General features: G+C 40.5%; 2 protein-coding genes and 1 long non-coding RNA gene across 4 annotated transcripts in view; 1 reads left to right on the top strand and 2 right to left on the bottom strand.

The window, feature by feature from the left end:
• Positions 1-324: 324 nt before the first annotated feature.
• On the bottom strand, positions 325-15,465 carry nol6 (nucleolar protein 6 (RNA-associated)). Its single transcript, XM_082553993.1, has 26 exons — positions 15,303-15,465; positions 14,870-15,088; positions 14,621-14,737; positions 14,353-14,532; positions 14,091-14,259; positions 13,809-13,943; positions 13,242-13,405; positions 12,420-12,540; positions 12,255-12,313; positions 12,040-12,141; positions 11,833-11,948; positions 11,456-11,633; positions 11,140-11,262; positions 9,702-9,850; positions 6,480-6,555; positions 5,728-5,868; positions 5,429-5,546; positions 5,065-5,219; positions 4,219-4,382; positions 3,953-4,105; positions 3,749-3,846; positions 3,468-3,592; positions 1,697-1,786; positions 1,405-1,605; positions 832-933; positions 325-634 (listed from the first exon to the last, which is right to left on the bottom strand). The coding sequence occupies exons 1-26, from the start codon at positions 15,339-15,341 to the stop codon at positions 485-487; spliced, it is 3,444 nt and encodes a 1,147-aa protein (XP_082410119.1). The 5' UTR covers positions 15,342-15,465; the 3' UTR covers positions 325-484.
• LOC309718589 (zinc finger BED domain-containing protein 4-like) lies at positions 6,616-9,542 on the top strand. The gene is made up of 2 exons (XM_082553994.1): positions 6,616-8,281; positions 8,382-9,542. The coding sequence occupies exons 1-2, from the start codon at positions 6,785-6,787 to the stop codon at positions 8,931-8,933; spliced, it is 2,049 nt and encodes a 682-aa protein (XP_082410120.1). The 5' UTR covers positions 6,616-6,784; the 3' UTR covers positions 8,934-9,542.
• Positions 15,466-17,127: 1,662 nt separating the features above from the next.
• Positions 17,128-19,409, bottom strand: part of LOC309718354 — a 3,660-nt gene continuing 1,378 nt past the window's right edge. For both annotated transcript variants that reach the window (XR_014279951.1, XR_014279952.1), the window contains exons 2-4: positions 18,804-19,056; positions 18,440-18,640; positions 17,128-18,334 (exon numbers count right to left, since the gene is read on the bottom strand). This is a non-coding gene — a long non-coding RNA (uncharacterized lncRNA). The remainder of the gene's footprint in view (positions 18,335-18,439; positions 18,641-18,803; positions 19,057-19,409) is intronic.

Below are 19,409 nucleotides of genomic sequence, written 5' to 3'. Positions count from 1 at the left end.
GATAACTGTATTCTGTTCATCACTTAGTCAATTAAATAAGAGGAAAAAGTTTTAAAGTTCCATTAAAATGATTAAAATGTCCCCTCGTGTGGAAGGAAGGAAATCCTCATGAGAAACTTGAGTACATATAAATCTAATTATATCTAATAAAAACTATGATAAATGACTCAAAAGTTTTATCATAAATGTTTCTGAATAACTATTTTTTTAATAAATGACTTCAAAACAATGACATTTAGCTTTATAGATGTGCAAGTGTTATACACCTATAGATGTATATAAATCAAGACAATTAAATGAAATTAAGAGGCAAATAAACTGAAATACAAACAGCATGTATGCATTTATTGGACATGAAACAAACACAGATGGATGAGAGAAATATAGCCAGAACTGTTAACGGATATGGTTAACAAGAAGCTCAAAATTCATTCATGTTTTTACTGTTTTATTATTTTGTAATGGAATTGAATTTGTGCTGCGTCTAAAATGACCATTTTTCAGTCCTGGCCTCCACTGACTTGACTAAGCCCTTCCCCATGATTCGGAAGTCCTCCAGTATTGCTTCAACATTGGGAACAGTCTTAGCTTCATCTCCAGTGACCTCCACGCTGCGAGCAGACACCTGTGACGTCTGAGGTTTTGTGAAAAAACAAAACAAAACATAATAACAAAGAAAAAGGAAACATGAGGAAAAGGTGATTAGTGTGAAGGTGTGAAAATGAACAGAATGAAGGAGAATAACTATTACAAAAGCAAGTTTTCCACACCCCCAAAAACTTGTTTTTTAACTGCCTTCATGTTTTTAAATGGAAGTCACTTTGCAATTACCTTAAAGGGGGTTGGGATGAATGCCTTTGGCTTCCATAAAACTGTGATTACTGTTCCACCACATGGATCACAGAAGAAAAGGGCCAAGTCTCCAAATGCCTCCTGGAAATTAAAAAAAATAAAACTATGTTACGCATGCCAACTGACACTTATTTGTGAAGCTCAAAGCAAAACTTATTAGAAAACTATTGAGTATATCCCCCCCCCCCCCCCCCCCAAAAAAAAAAAAACAAACAAACAAAGAAACCAAAAACAAACCCAAAACCCACTTCAGTTTGACAAGCTTACTCAGTCAAAACAGGACTGTGATAGACATGTACAGAGGAAGAACGGGAATTAGTATGAATGTTGTGCAGTTTGGATTTCACTACCTTACAGTATAAGAACAGCTGAGTTTACCTCGGATTTTCTCTTGTCTGCGATTTAATTTTTTATTATCTGGAAGCGGCTCTGTTGTATCACACGTCAGCTTTCAAGCATAATATCTGCTTCACTTTTTTTTTTTTTTTTTTTTTTTTTTAAAGTCTGTCAAAAACACACTCAGCATTTGAAATGTTGAAAGACATTACTCACTCTTAGCTCTCCCAGGTAGAGGGACACAGGGTTGTAGTCGATGACTGGAAGGGGCCCTCCAGGCTGAGCCACACTGCCAGACATCACGCCCCTGCTGAAGGTGATGGCCGGAGGATCTACTGCCTGGTCGAGCAGGGGGACCTGCTTTGGGTTCAGGTGAATCACAACATCGTAAGCGTCCAGAGGAGGACGCAAAATCACCTACACAAATACGAAGAACGCATGAAAACACTGAAATAGCAAAAATCTGCATTTATATAGTGGATAAATCATGAAGGCAGTATTCACCCACCCTGACATCCTGCTTCTGGCTGCCATCTATCAGCTGATTTTCCAGCACTTTAAGACTCTCTGCAGCCACCATTATCACACGCTGCAGCATCTGAACACACATTCAAAAGTGGCTTTGAACATTTTGAACTATTAGCACCAAAAACACTGTCTCGGTTTTCAAACTAATAGTTAGCACTGGAATATATGTTACCCATATCTTGTAGCATAATTTTATCTGGGGACCTAATTTCATACGGGAACTGCATAACAACTGGAAAGCTGCAGCGAAAACACCATTTTCTGTATGGTTTCTAATTTTGCCAAATTGTTGAAAATAAAAACAAAAACAAACGAACAACAACTTTAAATACACCCCTTAAATCTGTTTTGAACTTCCACCACATTTTTAATCAAAGTTAGTTGATTACAACAACAGAGCAATCCAATTTCTTTTTTTAATTGAGAGAAATATGACATCATTCAACCTGAGAGCTCTTTCTAGTCCAGATATGAATTGTTTCAACCTCTATGACATTTTTGAAGTCATGGTCATGGAAGTCTTTATTGGAAAACACTGTCATTAGAAATAAACTTAATATTCAATCTGTTAATAGACTACTTTCATAGTCTACTCCCTGGTGGTTATTCACAGGAACTGCAACAACTACAAATTAAAAAAAAAAAAAAAAAGACTCATTACTGAACTCGTCTCTACAAAAATGTGCGTACTAATTCAACAATGACCCCCTCAGGCTTCACATTCTCAGGGATGTGAAGCCTCAGGATCCACAGGAGGTATACTAGAATCAATGTCAAAATTTGTAATTAAGTCCACAGTGACGTCTTTATCAGGACGTCACAGCACAAATTTCCTGTTCTCCAAGAACTATAAAGGAGGATGCTGGGAGAGGCAGGTCCTTAAAATTGTTGTTTCTAACAGGAGCAAGGTAGCCAAGCACAGGAAACCTATCTGGGTCAGCCGCACACTATGGGAGGCTCGTGTGCGTGTCTTTTCTGTACGATACTGTGTGCCACAGGACTACTTTACGGCTGCGGTCACGTCCAAGCAGAGGAATATGAAACTAAATATTTTACTTATTTTACTACCAAAGAGGATGGCAATGAAAAGCAGCTGGTGAGCTACACCTGATGGTTTTAAACTGATATAATTAATGATGTAAACATCGTTCTCAGATTTATTTACTTCAATAATCCTGTTTATCATTTGACCCTTTGAAATTTTTTATGTACCGTTTCAGATCAGTGATTTACACGACGTTTTGGAAAGACTTCAGAACCATCCGTTTCCAGTTCTAAGAAAAAAGCATGGCTATCTCCCTGTGGTATGCAAGGCAAAAACTAATACCAGCTGGAATTCTAAAACTGATCTAGTCAGTCTGTTTAGAACAATTTATCATCTTTTATAGAGGTACTGAATCACTCTCTCAATTTAATATGATTCCTGTCTTTTCAGTGTGATCCAGGAGAGCAGTGTGCACTAAGGAAAGGATCCCGGATCGGAAAACTATGTGACTGTTCTTTGCCAAGAACATGCAACTCTTTTCTACACCGCTGTTTATGATTCTCTGCACCTGCAAGAAACTTTTTAAACACTGTAAAAGCAAAAGGAGGGGAAAACACTTCAGATGTATTTTAAGCTATAGTACATTCTTCAGTGTTCTTTTCTCACATGTTTACTAAACAAATGTAATATTTAATCATTTAAAATTCAGCGCTGAGAGCTGATCTATTAAATACTTTGTTATTTGTGTACTTGTGTGTCCACTGACCTGAATGCTAGGTGAGCGTTTGGTCCACATAGACAGTTTTTTGTCTTTAGGCGTAGCTATAAACATGACAGGAAGGGACTCCCGGGTGGCCATGAAGCCATTCTTGATCTCTGGGTAGTCCACAGCTACACGTGACAGAGAGGCGAAAAAGATTTGGCGTTGAAACAATAAAGCATATGGACGGATGTAGAAGTATGTTGGGCGAGTAAAAAGAAAGAGGTCAAGAGGGATTTGTTTGTGTCACACACACGGAAAAGGGATGTGTGTGAGAGAGCACTTGCCCGTGAGCTGGTTGTTGAGGTTGACAATCAGCGGATTGTTCCTCCAGTCAAAGGAGGAGAGCAGATGAAGGAAGCGAAGGAAGGCCACCTGTGGGGAACTGAGGAAGATGGAGAAATTCACTCACATGACCCATAACAAACAGAGGAAAACGTGTTTCCTACACAAAAAAAAAGGAAAAAAAAAAAAGCAAAAGTGGTGGCTACCTGGGAGCAGTAAAGGGAGCGGGCTGCAGGAAAAGCGACGCCACCAGCAGGTCTGCTGTGTCCTCTGTAATGTCGTCGCTGAACAGCTGAGCACTGAGCCAGCGTTTGGCCAGGCGACATGCTGCGCCAAAACATGGGTGTTGCTGCTGGAGCCTTCAAATAAAAAGACAAAACGCACCAGACTGAAGAAAATGAAAAGACACAACTAAAAACATAAGTCTGCTTTGCCACACAGGAACTACTTTGTATCACTTTCGAACTTTTACCCATGTAATGTGCTAGTAAGCAGAGGCTTGTGAATGGTGGCCATCTCCAGAGCCTGGGCCTCGTCGTTGTCTCTTACAACCAGCAGCCCCTCTGCAGTCAAGCTCTCCCGAAGCACCTGAGGTTCACGGTGGTATGCCACCTGGATTCGGAACACCAGGCCATCCTAGGGGCAAAGTGAAACATGTGCTGCTTTAGCCAAAGGTTTCTACCTGTAGAATGGGACTTTTTACTCCTGACTACCACCAAGTGCTTGATCTTTAATTAAACTGATGAACTTGTCTCTATTTCTTTAAAAGCGGGGTGTCTTACAGATGTGCACTGAGAGAACATGCTATGATTTGATGCAATATAAATTATACCAAATTGAAAAGGCAGCTTAAATAAAAGGAATATTGTTACGTGCAATCAAACATTACAAAAAAATAAAATAGTCAAACAACTTCAGAGTATACACTACTAAGTTACCTACTGTCAAATGTACTTAAGAAACTTAAGAAAACACCAGCAAACAGAAAAACGCACACAAAACACAACAGAAGTGTTTTTGGGGAGACAATAATGTGATGGAACAGCTGCAGAAGCTACAGGATCTACAGTATTATATAAATTACATGATTAAAATGCATGGAGCCCACCTAACCAGAGGTGCTCTGTCTTGTGTTAAAATAAGAGAAAATAAAGTTAATATTTGTTGGTCTGTTTTTTTCCCCCTAGATCCCTAGTTGCTCTAAGAATAAACTTAAAGACAGAGTGGCTCAGTGACCCTTTTCTCAGTTATAAATTATATATATCAAGTTAAATTTCACAGAAAAGCCAGCTAAGGGTACACATAATCAAAAACATACCTTCCAGACATCCAGGTGGGTAGGACAGGGCCTGCATGTATAGCTATGGTGCTTTCTGAGTAGCTCCCCAAGTTGGATGTGAAACGCAGCTCGGATATGCTGGATCGCGAGGCGGTCATGAGGCCATTTCCCACTCCCTTCCATGTGACAGATTACTGCAAGAATAAGGCAACCAATACATTGGTGTATGACTTTGCATTGCTACATGTCTGTAGTACCCAAGAAAATGAAGATAAACGTTTTCGTTTGAGTCAAAGTGTATGCATAATACACCACGAACAGCAGCCAGAGTGGAAATTACTACACATCTAGGTGCAGTTTTTTCAAAGACCTTTTAAAATGTTTCAATGAATGAGCCACTAACTTGTTATAGGAGTGATATAGACAGGACATGGTTTGCCTTCCTTAGGCACCAGTGATCTGGAAGTTTTCTCTCTGTCAAAAAAGGAATACTCCAGTTTCAGTGGTCGTGGGGGAAAGACCTGTAAAGGCACAGTTGAGTATAAATTCACAGTTTAATATAAAAGACATCAATGTTTGATCAAGAGCTCACAGGCTTGGAGTGGGATCAAGGTGCCATTTTAAAATTATGCATTTTTTAACAACTTATACCTATTACTGCCGTCATGGCAGCAGTTTTCTGGTAAGAGCGAGGCATTTTACCTGTGTGTATCTGAGTGCAGGGTGTGCTCCTTGAACAGCAGTGATGGTGAGAGGCAGACCTTCCAGCCTCCATAGTTTTCTGCTCAGGTCATCATAGGACTGAACCACCACTAAGCTCTCCTCCTCTCCAGTGCCAGACACCTGAAGAGCATAATGTGTATTAATATTGAAAAAAGACATTCAGAGGCAGATGCAGTGATGAAAAACATCACTGATGCCCTCTTCTGGTGGTTTTCAGGATTAGACTTTATTTTTTAACACAAATAATTATTTAACTGCTAAGATAATTTAGCTACAATAACAAAATTTGTTACAATCTTTTTAAGTAAAATAATAAAAGAAAGTTGAGCTTTGACAGACAAATAATTATCAGGAAAAAAAATGCCAGCGGGGTGTGTTTTTGCATGTGGTTGTAATGGTTATAAGTATTTATATAACAAATCCCAACAGTTTTAGAATGTTCTTGCCATTTTAAGTTTATATAATTACTTAATAAATCATAATCAGACAATTATAGCTGTTTTTAATATATATATATATATATATATATATATATATATATATATATATTTATTTATTAGGTATAACAAGACATAATACTATTATTATTGTCAAACAAACTACGCATACTTTCTAGATTGATCTGTATTGACCCAAACCATACTGTTAGGGGAAAATATGAACGGTATGTCAGAGTTCTTCTTGAAATTTCCATCATACGTGGCTAAAATAATTCAATAATAACGGTTTACCTCACTTCCCGTTTTGATGACGTCATCTACCATCGCCCCGACATACCGCACACAGGATTCGGGGATGTCTGCGTGCCTACGGGATGACACACACGTTCTCTCTTTTTTAACTTGAACCTTCAGTGAAATTGTACACATAATTGCTTCACCGCCAGGTTTTTCTAGGGCACATGCCGAAGTGAAACAGGTCACAGCCTGTTTACATTCCCCCAAACCCCGTTTTATTTTTTACCCCATCCCCGATAGCAGTCAGTGCTAACATTTGCTAGCTTGCTAAGGCTTGGAAGACCTGAATTACGGTAAGTATGAAGCGCACAGGAAGGAGGCGCAGCTCCGTGTGGGACTGCTTTGAACAAACGGGGAACTTCGTCCGCTGCATGAAATGCAACGCGACGCTGAAATACTGCGGCGGAGCCACGACCTCCATGATGAACCACATGAGCAGGCACCATTCATCCGCGACGCCGATGGACGAGGACGAGAAACCCGTGATCTGCACCGTTCAGTGCATCGAGGATGAGAACGCTTCCAACAACTCGGAAATCACACAGGTTGCAGTCATGTCACCCAACATAAACATCACCCCTGCTGAGCGGGACTCCAGCGAGAGGAAACGCCTGAAGCGGAGCTCCGTTTGGGATATCTTCATCAAAGTGGACGACGAGGTTCACTGCACGATGTGCGGCACGAAGCTCAAATACAGAAGCAGCACCACCAGCATGATGTACCACATCAGAAACAAGCACCAGGACGCAGCACCCAACGACGGTGTGTCGCTGGCAACGCATGCGGAGGTGACTGAGCTCATCTCCAGAATGATAGAGAAGGACATGCTCCCCATCAGCATGGTTAGTGGCGATGGTTTTCGCGAGCTGCTTGCATACACTGTGCACAGTTATAAAATGCCATCTGTTGGTGATGTTACACGCATTATTGAAGGCCGTTTTCATGAGAAGGTTGAAGAGCTTATGGTGCAGCTGGGTAGAGTGGAGAAAGTGGCTCTCACTGCAGACTTCTGGACAGGTCTCACCTTTCAGAGGTACATGACCATGTCGTGTTCATTTATAACAGAAGACTGGCAGGGGAGGTCAGCTGTGCTGCAGACGCACAAAGTTTCAGCAGGCAGCCACTCCACTGCAGACACTGTTACAGAGAGCGTGCTCAGCACCGTGCAGGCGTGGGCCATCGCCGGTAAAGTGACCTCATGTGTTCATAACGACACGCAGAACAGCTTATCAGTCCAAGCATGTACCCGTGTCACCTGGGACTACACGATTTGCTTTGCCACAACGCTTCAGCGAGCAGTCAGCGATGGGCTTAGTGAAGATTTACTCCGCATCGTTGTTGCTGCCGGGAAACTAGTTAAGCACTTCAATCGCAACTTGCTCGCGAATGAGGCCTTGGAACAGAAGCAAGTTCAGATGTGCCTGCCGCAACGCAAGCTCATCCAGTCGAGCAAAGACAGATGGGACACCATCTGCGACATGTTTGAACGTTTGCTTGAACAACGGTGGGCGATTAAAGCCGTCCTCTCCGACCGCAGCGTCACCAGCAGGCAGGAAGCTCAGACCCTTGAGATTGAAGATGACTGCTGGCAGATAATTGAGAACTTCACGCCTGTGCTGGCGACACTTAAATGGGCTACAACAGTCATATCTGCAGATACGGAGGTGTCCATTTCAAATATCTACCCGATCACCTTCAGCCTGGTTCAGACTCATCTCGTGCCAAAAGAGAATGACGTCGAACAAGTCTCAGAGTTCAAGCTCAAAGTTCAGCAGTCACTTAGAAATCACATGGAGGTAGGCACCGGTTTTGACTGAAACATATTAACAAGGATAAAAAAAATAATCTGCATTCCCTTTACATATATTTATGCCATTTTATTTTTACTTATTGCAGGTTGACTCTAACGACCTGGCTTCAAAACCGGCTCTTATCGCCTCCATGTTGGATCCCCGGCACAAACACCTGAGCTTCCTTACACCAACGGGGAGACTGGCTGCAAAGGTTAAGCTGCATGAACTAGTTTCAAAATTGGATGCAGTAGTAACTGCTACTGCAGGTGCAAAGGATGAGCAGCAGGAGACTTTGGTCACCCCGGATATTAGCCAGGCAGCTGTGCCCTCGCAAATTAGAAGTGACACCAAAAACACTATGGTGCTGCTCCTTGGCGACAACTACAGTTCTTCCTATGCCACCGACTCTGAGGCTCAGGTCGATTACTACTTAAGAGACATTGCTCCCTCGTTAGACATTAACCCTCTCGACTGGTGGAGGGTAAATGGACCGAGATTCCCCAAACTGGCAACTCTTGCGAGACACTATTTGTGTGTACCAGGGGTATCGCTGCCGTCTTTATTGTCAGAAGCAGGACAAACGTTTGCAACAATGCGCAGAAGACTGAGCCCAGAGCATGTTGACATGATGATCTTTGTAAACAGAAATGCATAACCTGCATGACCTTAGATGTTGAAGATGCTGGTGCCCTATACCAACAACAGAATAAGGTTACTGAAAGGTAACAGAAGAAGCAAGAAGTCAAAATAGGAAGATGTTGGCGTGTTGTACGTGCTTGTGTTCAACAGTGCTATAAGCCAAAACTTGTTTCAGACACTAAAACTTGGAAGTCATTGCTTTTGAGTTTTTAACACTGTTTGCCTGCAGCAAAGTAACAGTTGCCATTACTTCGCCGCAGGCAAATATTTAACAACATCTTCCAAGTAGTTCTCAAAATTAAAACCAATCACTTTGTTTTGTCACCTTGCTCAACTTCATACTGGCACTTCAGCCCTGAAACAGCTTGCAGTGAACCAGTAGTAAAATTATGTAAGAAGTATTTGTAGAAATATGTAGTCATAACAAAGTCTTGACAGTCAGCTTCAAATGTCAGAACAAGTATCTAGAGGAGAGTGCTCTACAATCATGCTGAAGTCTTTTATATGCCATATTCACCTTAGCATAGGCATTGTGTTCTATGAATGGCAATGAATACCTGTTTGTTTGTTTTTTTAAATATCAAATAGACTAACTTTACAATTAAGGACAGGATGAAAAAACAAAGCCTCTTTCTTTCTTTCACCGTAGTTTCTGTAAGCATTACAGCTTACTGAATATTTCTATCAGTGTTATAGTTGGAAAAGATCACCACACTACACTGTATTAACAGTATTGTCAGTTCTTTAGTCTCTCAACTAAGCTCTGCTGAGATAAAATACATACAGCTGCAGCAAGTGTGTGATGATCTGTTTGGGAACCAGACGCTTTTGGCAAATGCTTTCTCCGTCCCACAGCACAGCCTCGGTGATGTCGCCATCCTGGAAGCGACGCAACTCAGAGCGAGGACCCCACAGCTGACGAAATTCAGCCGCCTAGCACAGGAACATTTAGATTTTTAATTTTTCTTAAATCACAAGCATGATTAAAAACAAAGCCACAAAAAACAAGTAACAGAAAATATAAGCACAATTTCCATACGAACAACATGATCTCTTTTTATGTTAAAAGAAAAGCTGGTTACAAAGTGCAAAATCCAGCCATAGTTACACTCGTGTGTCCATTTTAAGCTGCTTCCTTGTCACAAAGGGGGTTGACACAATGGGTCGCTCTACATGTTTTGAGTTCGTAGAGTTTTACGAAGGATGCCCTTCCCGTCTCCAGTGACCTTGCGCTTGGCCAAGCGAGTGTGTGAACCACTACACTATGAAGCCACGAGTAATACAGAATCACGTCCATAAGTGTTACATTTGTCTGCAGCAGTATAATATTCTTCAAGATGTTTACAAACACACTTGAAGTAAAAATACACTTCTTACACCTAGAAAACCATTCTCAAACTGAGCTGTGGCTCTGGAGTTAAAGTGAGTCATCCATTAACCAGTCGGTAGTTCAATCCTCTGGTTCTTTAGGTTGTAAGTTGAAGCCCCATTGGGCAACATTGCCCAAATAACCCCATGTTTATCCATAACTGTGTGTATATACAGTGGTCCCTTGTTTATCGCGGGAGTTACATTCTAAAAATAACCCACGATAGGTGAAATCCACGAAGTAGCCAACTTTATTTTTTTACAATTATAGATGTTTTAAGGCTGTAAAACCCCTTACTACACCATTTATACACTTTTCTCAGACAGGCTTGAACATTTTCCCTCTTGTTTAAACACTCAAAGTGCAAACCTTCGTAGAAAAATGAGTCCAGTATTATAGAATGAAACCAAAGGCAAAATGTGCAAACCGTTTCATCGACGTTGTGATTGTTGGGGAGAATACAGTACAGCACCTCAGAGTCACACTGCTAGCGATCGAAGATTTATTTAAATTTGACAAGCTGAACGCATTCTGTACTGTACAGGAGACACGGCACGAGACTGGATGTAGACCACTGTCAATCAATCAGGACCCAGAAAAGAAAAAAAAAAACACCATGCAAAATTGCACAAAAAAATCTGCAAAACAGCGAGGCCGCAAAAGGTGAATTGCATTATAGTGAGGGACCACTGTATTACACACTTGCACATTTCAAAAAATACAATCTGATTTACATGGACAATGAGTCATGCATGTAGCATTATGAGTCAAGTGACCTTTTGTCTTCAACTTCAGTGGCTAAATCAAGAAATAAAGCCCTATACATGCAATAAATAAAGGCAGGTGAGGTTACCTTGGGGCTGTCTGCTGGTGGGCCTCGTTCTAGGACAGAAGATGACAGCTCTGTCCTTAAAAGCAAACCGAAAGATAACGGAGGCTGAGCTTTGTGCTTTGGGGCTTCGCTCTCCACAGACCACTGAAATAAAACCAAAGTAAAGTAAGTTCTGCAGATAGCAATTTTGAGATTAACTTCTTTTTACACGGATATTTCATAACTTTGAAACATATCCACTGTTACATTAGTAGTATTAGAGCCAATTCTTTCTGCACATTGGTAACTTAGATAATATGAAATAAAGCAATAATTCCTGAATGCAAGTCTTTTTCACCTTAGGGTCAGGAGAGAGGGAGTGGGTAAGGAGGTGAATCCTTTGGGACAATCCTTGCTGGAGAAGTGACAGAATAAAAGGCAATGCAGTGTGAATGTAATCCCCACTGTGGTCCATCAGCTCACTGAGAAGATTCAGTTTCTTACAGCTGGACTGAAGCTTCACCAGCTCACACAACCTAAGGGGAAATGAAACAGAAGAGCTGAGAGGATGAAGAGCATAATGATCTCTACTCTGAAAGTAAAAGTCCTCCATGTGATTTGTTTTACATTTAGTAACCATGTTTCCTAAAAAGAAGGTGCAGAACCCAACTGCTTACCTAGTATGCAAGGTTAACTAAATATGTTAAATATATGCATTTGTTTATAGAAACATACTGGAACACATGGTCACTTGTCCTTATCATGGGTTTGGGTGTCATGAGGAGGCACTGGAAGCCATCCACTGTAGGGTTGTCCCAGAACTGCATTGACAAAGATGCCTCATGCTGCAGCTGAGGAACCAAAGTGAAGAAAGTTCAGAAACAGTTGCTTAAAAATCACAAGTGGAAAAAAAAAAGTTTAAACACACCACTGTTCAGTTACCTGTTTGTATGTACAAGCAGTGATGTCAGCACACATGTTAAGGTGTCCCGAAGGATCAACAAACACAACCTGGAAAGCATCATGGAACTCTGAAATGGATGGCTACAGAGAAAAGATACGAGGGGGTTGGTTGAATCACAGTTCCAGAGTAAATGAAAGTGTGAATAAAGTACATGCACACAATTAGTGTTTTAAATTTGATTTGGATAACTCACAGCTGTAGAGTCAGGATCTTTGGCCAGGCTGATTCCATTCACTGTCAGATCTGTAGATGCTGAGGAAGAAGGTGCAAGGCATTCAAAACAGATAAGCAAGTTACCTTTCAATTACCAACATTTTAAAAAAGGACACAGGAGGACATCCATTAAAACTAAAATTACCCAAGAAGTTCAAGGTGTTTCGAAGAAGCTGATATGCCGTCATGCTGTTACTGATTCTATGAGTGATCAGTAGATACGCCAACAGCATTGAAGCTAGGAAGCCATTAAAACAACCAGTGCCCTATAAGACATTGAGAACAATAAAGATATAAGGTAAGAAAAAAATTACACCTTAAAGTAGGACATTTTTTAGCTTTAGCTTTAATTCAGAGTTTTCAGTGTTGTGAAAATGGCTGTCCCTCTACCTGGCTAGATTTTAATGGTGACTTGTGCTAAAACCATGATGTGGACCAGGCAAGGATCAGAATTTCAGTTTAAAAGTATCTGGAAAGTTACAGCACGTGTTGCATTACTAGTGCAATATTTATTGATGATTATTAGTTGCAATATTAATCGATGATGCAGAATGTGTATAAATGTTTTCATGTTTGACTCTAATCTGCTTCCAAATCTTACGCTGCTGGAACCTCAGCTACTAGAATACAGATATGAAAATTCATCAGATGTAGTTGTAGGCCATTGATCACAAAGAATAATTATTTAATCAATAATATATATTGATCTGGAGATAAACTAAAGTGATTTCCACATCTCCTTTATTAGGCTACGAGAACTTTTAATGTTTAACTAAATCAAAAGTTGCAGCACTTCAATATGATCCAGTCAAGAATAAAGTTGATTATAACCATTGTTGTAATCATCATCTCTGACTGGGGTTTTCGGTTTTGTCAAGCCATATAATGCAAAGTGCTATGCTGAACGTTGCAGTACACTCCTCTGAACTCTATGCAACAAGTGTGAGAACCAATGAGAGCTTCCTACCTGATCAAGCTCTCTTTGACGAAGCCAGACTTTAAGTAAAGCCACCCCATCAGTAAAAGCTGAGCACTGAGAGCTGACAGCAGAGAGGAACTGGAGGTGAGCCCTCGGCAATAAATCTCCCAGAACAGAGCTGTTATAATGTGGAGTCGGAGGTTCAGAGCTCTCTGTGACAAAATAAGTAAAAAAAAAAAGATAATTTAATTAAGGAGTTGCTGACTAATAACATGGCTATAAATATACAATACAATGAAAACAGTCTGTTGAAAATCCAGACACAGTTTGTTCAAAGACTCAAGCTGCATCAGAAGGCCAAAAAAAAAAGGTAACAACTTTGAGATCTCCTTTGCATGCTCCTTTGATGTTCCTGCTTTGCTTCTCATTCCATCAGAAATATCCAGGTCATTTTTTAAGCCTGTTTGATGTTTTTCTAGTTCATGACAGGCTACTTCTACTTCTGTAGTCGGAGGGTTAGTATTTAACTAAATTTAACATACAACTGTAAAATCATTGTCTGAGACAGTTTACTGAAGGGGATTTAAATACTGGGATGAACAATAACAATCTTACCAGACTGGGAAGTCTGCAAACCAGTGTACCACTCTGTCCTGATGTTATTCCTCTGGGGATGAAAACGGCTGGGCTTGAAGAACCCGGGAGCTGGACAGGCATGAACGCGGAGGGTGAAGCTGGAAGAGTCTTTACCTGGAATACAGAACACTTTTTATCTCAAAGTCACAACCAGAAAAAAAGCCTTTTAACATAGATGTTAAAATCCATATAATGTAAACGTAATGTCATTGAATAATGTTTAAAATGTATACAATATGAAATTAATTAAAACTTGAATACCTGGAGGGGTCAGCAGCAGAACAGGTCGAAGTCGATTCCCATGGAGACAGGAATACTGCATGGTCCCGATGTCAGAAGAGGAAGTGAGATGCTGGGCCAGGCCTGCCAGGTAGAGAGCCCTTTTCCTCGGATACCTCTGGTTCAGGACATCTTTTGGATGGAGGACATCCTAACAACAGACAGAATAGCAGACTGAAGGCTATGGAAACACAGCACACCATTGATTTTTTTGTAGAATACAAAAGCAGTTAGGATGACTTACATTTGGAATTGTGACAGCCAGGTCCACCATGACATTTGGTTTGGTGCAGGTACCCAAGGGGTAGCTCCCGATCAGATCAATGGAAGAAGGAGGCGCCATGTGGAATTTCCCTTTTGTTGTTTTAGGCACCAAGAGAAATGGGACCTTCACTGCACCAGACAGCCAGGACAGGTCACTTACCTGAGACAAAAATCATGTGTGAATTTGTGTGGAGTTGACCATCTATTGCCAATCACAAAGCTTTGGTTACAACTGAAGCACAACATACCTCAACTTCTGGTGAGTCTGGCACAGTCTGGATTAACTTGGTGACTGTCTGAATGAATGAATCTATTTGGCGTTTCCTGCGTTCACTCAATGCAACTTCTTTCAACAGCTCCTCCATCTATTATTGATGACAGATTACTATCAGTTTGTGTGGTCAGTGGTTACATACGACAACAGGGTTAAGAGATATGATCACACTCCTTTTTTATCATTATCTTTTATGGTTATGTCACTAAGTCTGGCGTCTCACCTGCATTTTGAGCAGACTGCAGTGAAACAGGCTTTCTGCCTCTTTCAGTTGGTTGAGCTCCTCTGCTGTAGGAGGTCGATACAGATCATTTCGAGATAGCTTCACTGGGTGATAGACAACCTCCTCCCCTGCGTGATCAGCTTTGCTTCTTTTTGCTTTAACTGGAGCCTCATTTTCCTCGTCCTCTTCTCTCTGTCGAGAGGAATCTGAGGGATTCATCTGTAAACAACAAATTATACATGTTGCACTGTAATACATGTTACCAATATTCCCCCAGCACAGAATGTATGAAACATGTAAGTTCGCTAAGTGGTTCCAGTGCGACGTAAATAGCAAACTGTAGGCATGCGAGCAGTACTCGTGCATCGCTGAGTAGAACTGCTCTTTTCTGAGCGATCGGGAAGCCAAACTTTACTAAATTTTCAAGTCTTACCTCTGCTGGTTCCTCTGGAACGGACTGCTTCTTCTTCATTTCTAAATTGTTTTCGACAAGATAAAATTTCAGTTATTTAGGAACGTTTCATCAACAGCGCTTTCCCTTCATTCAGCTTTCACATGTGCCAAGGGTTAGTGAAACATGCTACCCAACAAAATATTTCCCTGATTGGGTTAGAAAAGGTGAGGGAGCTCGATGATTGGCTCGCTTCTCTCTCTGGGCGGGTCCAATCGTCTTTCCCAAGATAGGTTGCACAAACAATCTTCTGATTGGTGCTCCGGAGCCGCTCATGCGCAGACACATGCCTATAATAATTTCGACACAGGTAAAATAAATAAATAAATAACATACAATCGATACGGTGATATTTATCTGCTTTAAATTTCTGTTAATATCTTTTTTCAAATCAATACAAATGTACAGAAAATGCAGATCCGCTATTTATAAGCAATTAATTGCTAAATATAGTAGATACAATTCTGTTATTTTGCCTCCAGGGAAGAACACAATTATACAAACACCTATCAGCATAATGTACAATACATTCAACAGCCCCACAAACTACAGCCTCTAAAGGATTATGGCGCTATTACATCTTCCAAATGGTGAAAAACGGAACATTATAACCGTTATAAACGTATGCAAGAGTATAATAAACAGCTTTTCACTCATTTTAAGTCCAGTCTTTGTATCCGACCATTTTCATAGATACATTTCTTTGCTTGGTAAGCTGCTTAATAATGGCCTATCATTCAAGCATAAAAATGCACCTAACTCAGAGGAAGAACCAGTGTCCTAGCTACACAAAGACAACATAGGAAAGAACTAATGTTGTTACAAGTGCTCTGTCACAAAAACACATACGCTGTTCTCATTTCTTTAGCAGAATTAATGAAAAATGCTATAAATCAGACAGTTTGAATGGCATAAAATAGTATTTTTGCCCCAGCGAAGGGATTCCCAAAGAGTTATTAAACTTGGTACATCTCAATATGGTGTGCATGTAATCTTAAAAATTTGAGGGAAAAAGGACAAATGATGGACAAAAGAAGAAGAGGCTTAAAAATCCATCTACAGCATATGAACGGTGTCTAAAAGTCTTGACTTTAGGAAATGAAAAAAAATCTAGCAAAGAAGTGATACAGGAACAGAAAAATACCCCTAGCTCTTCAACTGATCCTTCTACTGTTTACTGCAGCTCCATCAGAAATGGTTTCAATTAAGGATGGCTGTCAAGAAGTCACGCTACTATCCACTACCATCCACCATACAGTACCATCTGGAAGGCGGGTGGTTGGCATCAGCTTCATTTTTCAGCTTGGCAATGATCCTAAACACACTGCCAATGCAGTAAAAGCATACTTCTGCCTCCCCAGAGCCCAGACCTTAACATTATTGAATGTGTCGGATCATCTTGAAAGAACAAAAGGCAGCCAACATTCAAAGAAGAGCTCTGAGTGCCTTGCAATAAGCCTGGTGAAGTATTAAAGACTACTTAAATAAATTACAAGAGTCTAACATTTGAGAGAGATCAGGTGATATGTAAAGTATATTTTACGAGATACGTAAATAATAAGGTCTCAGTGTTTATTTTTGCACACAGTATAAAAAGACTCCAATGCATATAATGTATTACGAATAAAACTTTCAGGTGCAATGTCGTTCCTGAGACAACTCACCTTTATCATGTGTTATTTTATATAGCAACATTTTTTTAGATTAGAAATACTGTATTTAATTTCTGTATTTCAAATGCAGAGTAGCTAAAATCACATGGTGGGAAACTGGAGTTTAAAAAAAAGGCAGACTTGTACAATTATAGTAGTTTTTTCAAATTTATTGTGTTAATGTGTGGCTCAACCATAGACATTGCTACGTCTTCTAATCAGCTGTCACAGATCTTGGGCTGAAGCAGTGGGGTGACCCGAGGTGATGGGCCTCCTGCAACCTGATCAACAGAAAACAGCACAGGCACATCTGTCATGGTTTGAGGCAAACCACATGAAGTTAGAGGAGTGGACCCAAATGCAGACAATGAAGATGAATGTGGATGGTAACAGAAAACGAGCCTATATTTAGGGCTGAACAGATGTTAAAAATAAATGGCAAGGACAACTAGAAAAGAACAAACAAAACCTATACTGGCAAAGCTAACCTGAAACATAACTAGAAAAGCTGAGATGGAAGCAATGACACACAGGAGAGAACGCAGGAGTAACGCAGCCGATCCAACAAAGAGCTAAGGAGAACACACAGGGAACGAGGAAACAAACGGGGGGAGACACAGCTGAACCTAATTAAACATGCCGAGGCAAGGGGAGCCAAACTAGACACACTGACATAGCACACAAGACTATCAGAGTAAAACAGGAAATATGGCACGTACATACAGTCACAGACTCAGAGGCACAAGCTTAATGTTACGACATAACTGACACCTTACAGCGGGAACATAGAGACAGGGAGACTAGACATGAGATGTGGGACCAGGACAAGCACAGAGAAAACATTGGGACAGAGACTGAACAGAGAACAGAGACTGTTAAAATAAAACAGGAAGCACACGACAGGTACAGAGACATAGACTGATACTGAACAGAGGGAACACGAAGTACAGGGACAAGAGTGACATGAGACACGACTGACTAGGGAACAAGAGAATAAACACAAGGACAGAACTAAACCTACACTAAACATGAGGGGGACAGGAACCAAAACCTAAGAACTCGAAATCACAAACCAAGAACAACTGGAGAGCAAGAAATACAAAACTTAAACCAAAACACTGGTCGTCATAAACCATGATGAAATCAAAGATCAACAATTATAATACAAAAATCAAAACACTGAGTCTTCGACCCAGGAACATGATAGCATCACTCTCTATCGGCTTTAAACTGGTAGACTGGGAAGGCTGGTTAATTTGGACTTGTTTCTTCGCTTTGAGGAGCTTTTTATTTGGACCTCAACATTCATTGCTGGCTGACTCGTGCCTCTCTCTGTGCTGGAACCTGGTCAATGTCAGCCTTCTGTTACAAAGGAATATAGCAATATAGATATAGTGTAGATGTGAATACAAATAACTTAATGGTGGCATTTGAATAGAAGACAAATAGAAGAGACTATAAGAGTACCTCCTGTGCAGCAAGATGTTGTTGATGGATAAGAACAGGCACACATCCTTGAGCCCAGGCATCGGAAGTTGGTGGCACAGGCTCAGAATCTTCTGTTTTTGATCTTTCGACTGGTCCTTCTCCCTCATCTAGGCACAAGATTTGGTGCTCTACAATCTGTGTGAGGTACCTCTTGGCCCAAGATGCAGAGAAAGTTGGTAGCTTATTGCCAAAGACAGACAATATCACAGATGTGAAATGCAATATATATTATTTATGGATAAAAGCAAGACAAAGTATTTGCTTTATAACATTAATGTTGAACTGATTGTAAAAAAAAAAAAAAACAACAACAACAAAAAGCTGATAAGCTTCTCAGTTTTACCTGGCTCTCAGTATACACATCAAGACATCCTTTCATGACCTTCCTCAGCAGTTCATCTAAGATTTCCCCCACTGCCTCATCTGCATCCTCCTGAAGCAACATATTTGTCCACTGGGTCCGGGTCGAGTGACCTGGGATTATATCTTCCCCTTTCTGCTCTTGTGCTGCAGGTGAGATCACCTGTACAGATGACCTACGTCTGTGCTTGTCAGTTTGAACCTTGGTTGCAGAGCGTGGCATTTTTGCTCAGAGGCTGGTGTGAAATATAAATTGCAAAAAGTCAGATCATGGAAAACTAAAAAAAACTGGCATTATCACAAACCTAAATTCTATTTAATGATGAAGATCTTGGTGAGCTCACTTGGTTAAAAAAATAATCAAGAAACAGTCCTGAAACCTTTTGATTGACCTTTTGACCTTGTGATTTGGTGACACTGTAGACATTTAAAGGTTGCAATAAGGGACAGTCACACTTTTAGGGTTTTATTAGGAAGAGAGTAAATGCATGGGCATTATTTTGTGTTTTTATCCATAGAGTATAAAGCATGTTAGATAACAGCATGCCAGATAGCTATCATTTTTCAAGCTATTTATTTTCTTTGGTCA

This window comes from Aulonocara stuartgranti (assembly GCF_965226115.1).
Source record: "Aulonocara stuartgranti genome assembly, chromosome: 12".
In the NCBI taxonomy this organism is placed as follows: domain Eukaryota; kingdom Metazoa; phylum Chordata; class Actinopteri; order Cichliformes; family Cichlidae; genus Aulonocara; species Aulonocara stuartgranti.
The sequence above is the reverse complement of the archived record's forward strand: the minus strand, read 5'-3'. Positions and strand labels throughout refer to the sequence as shown.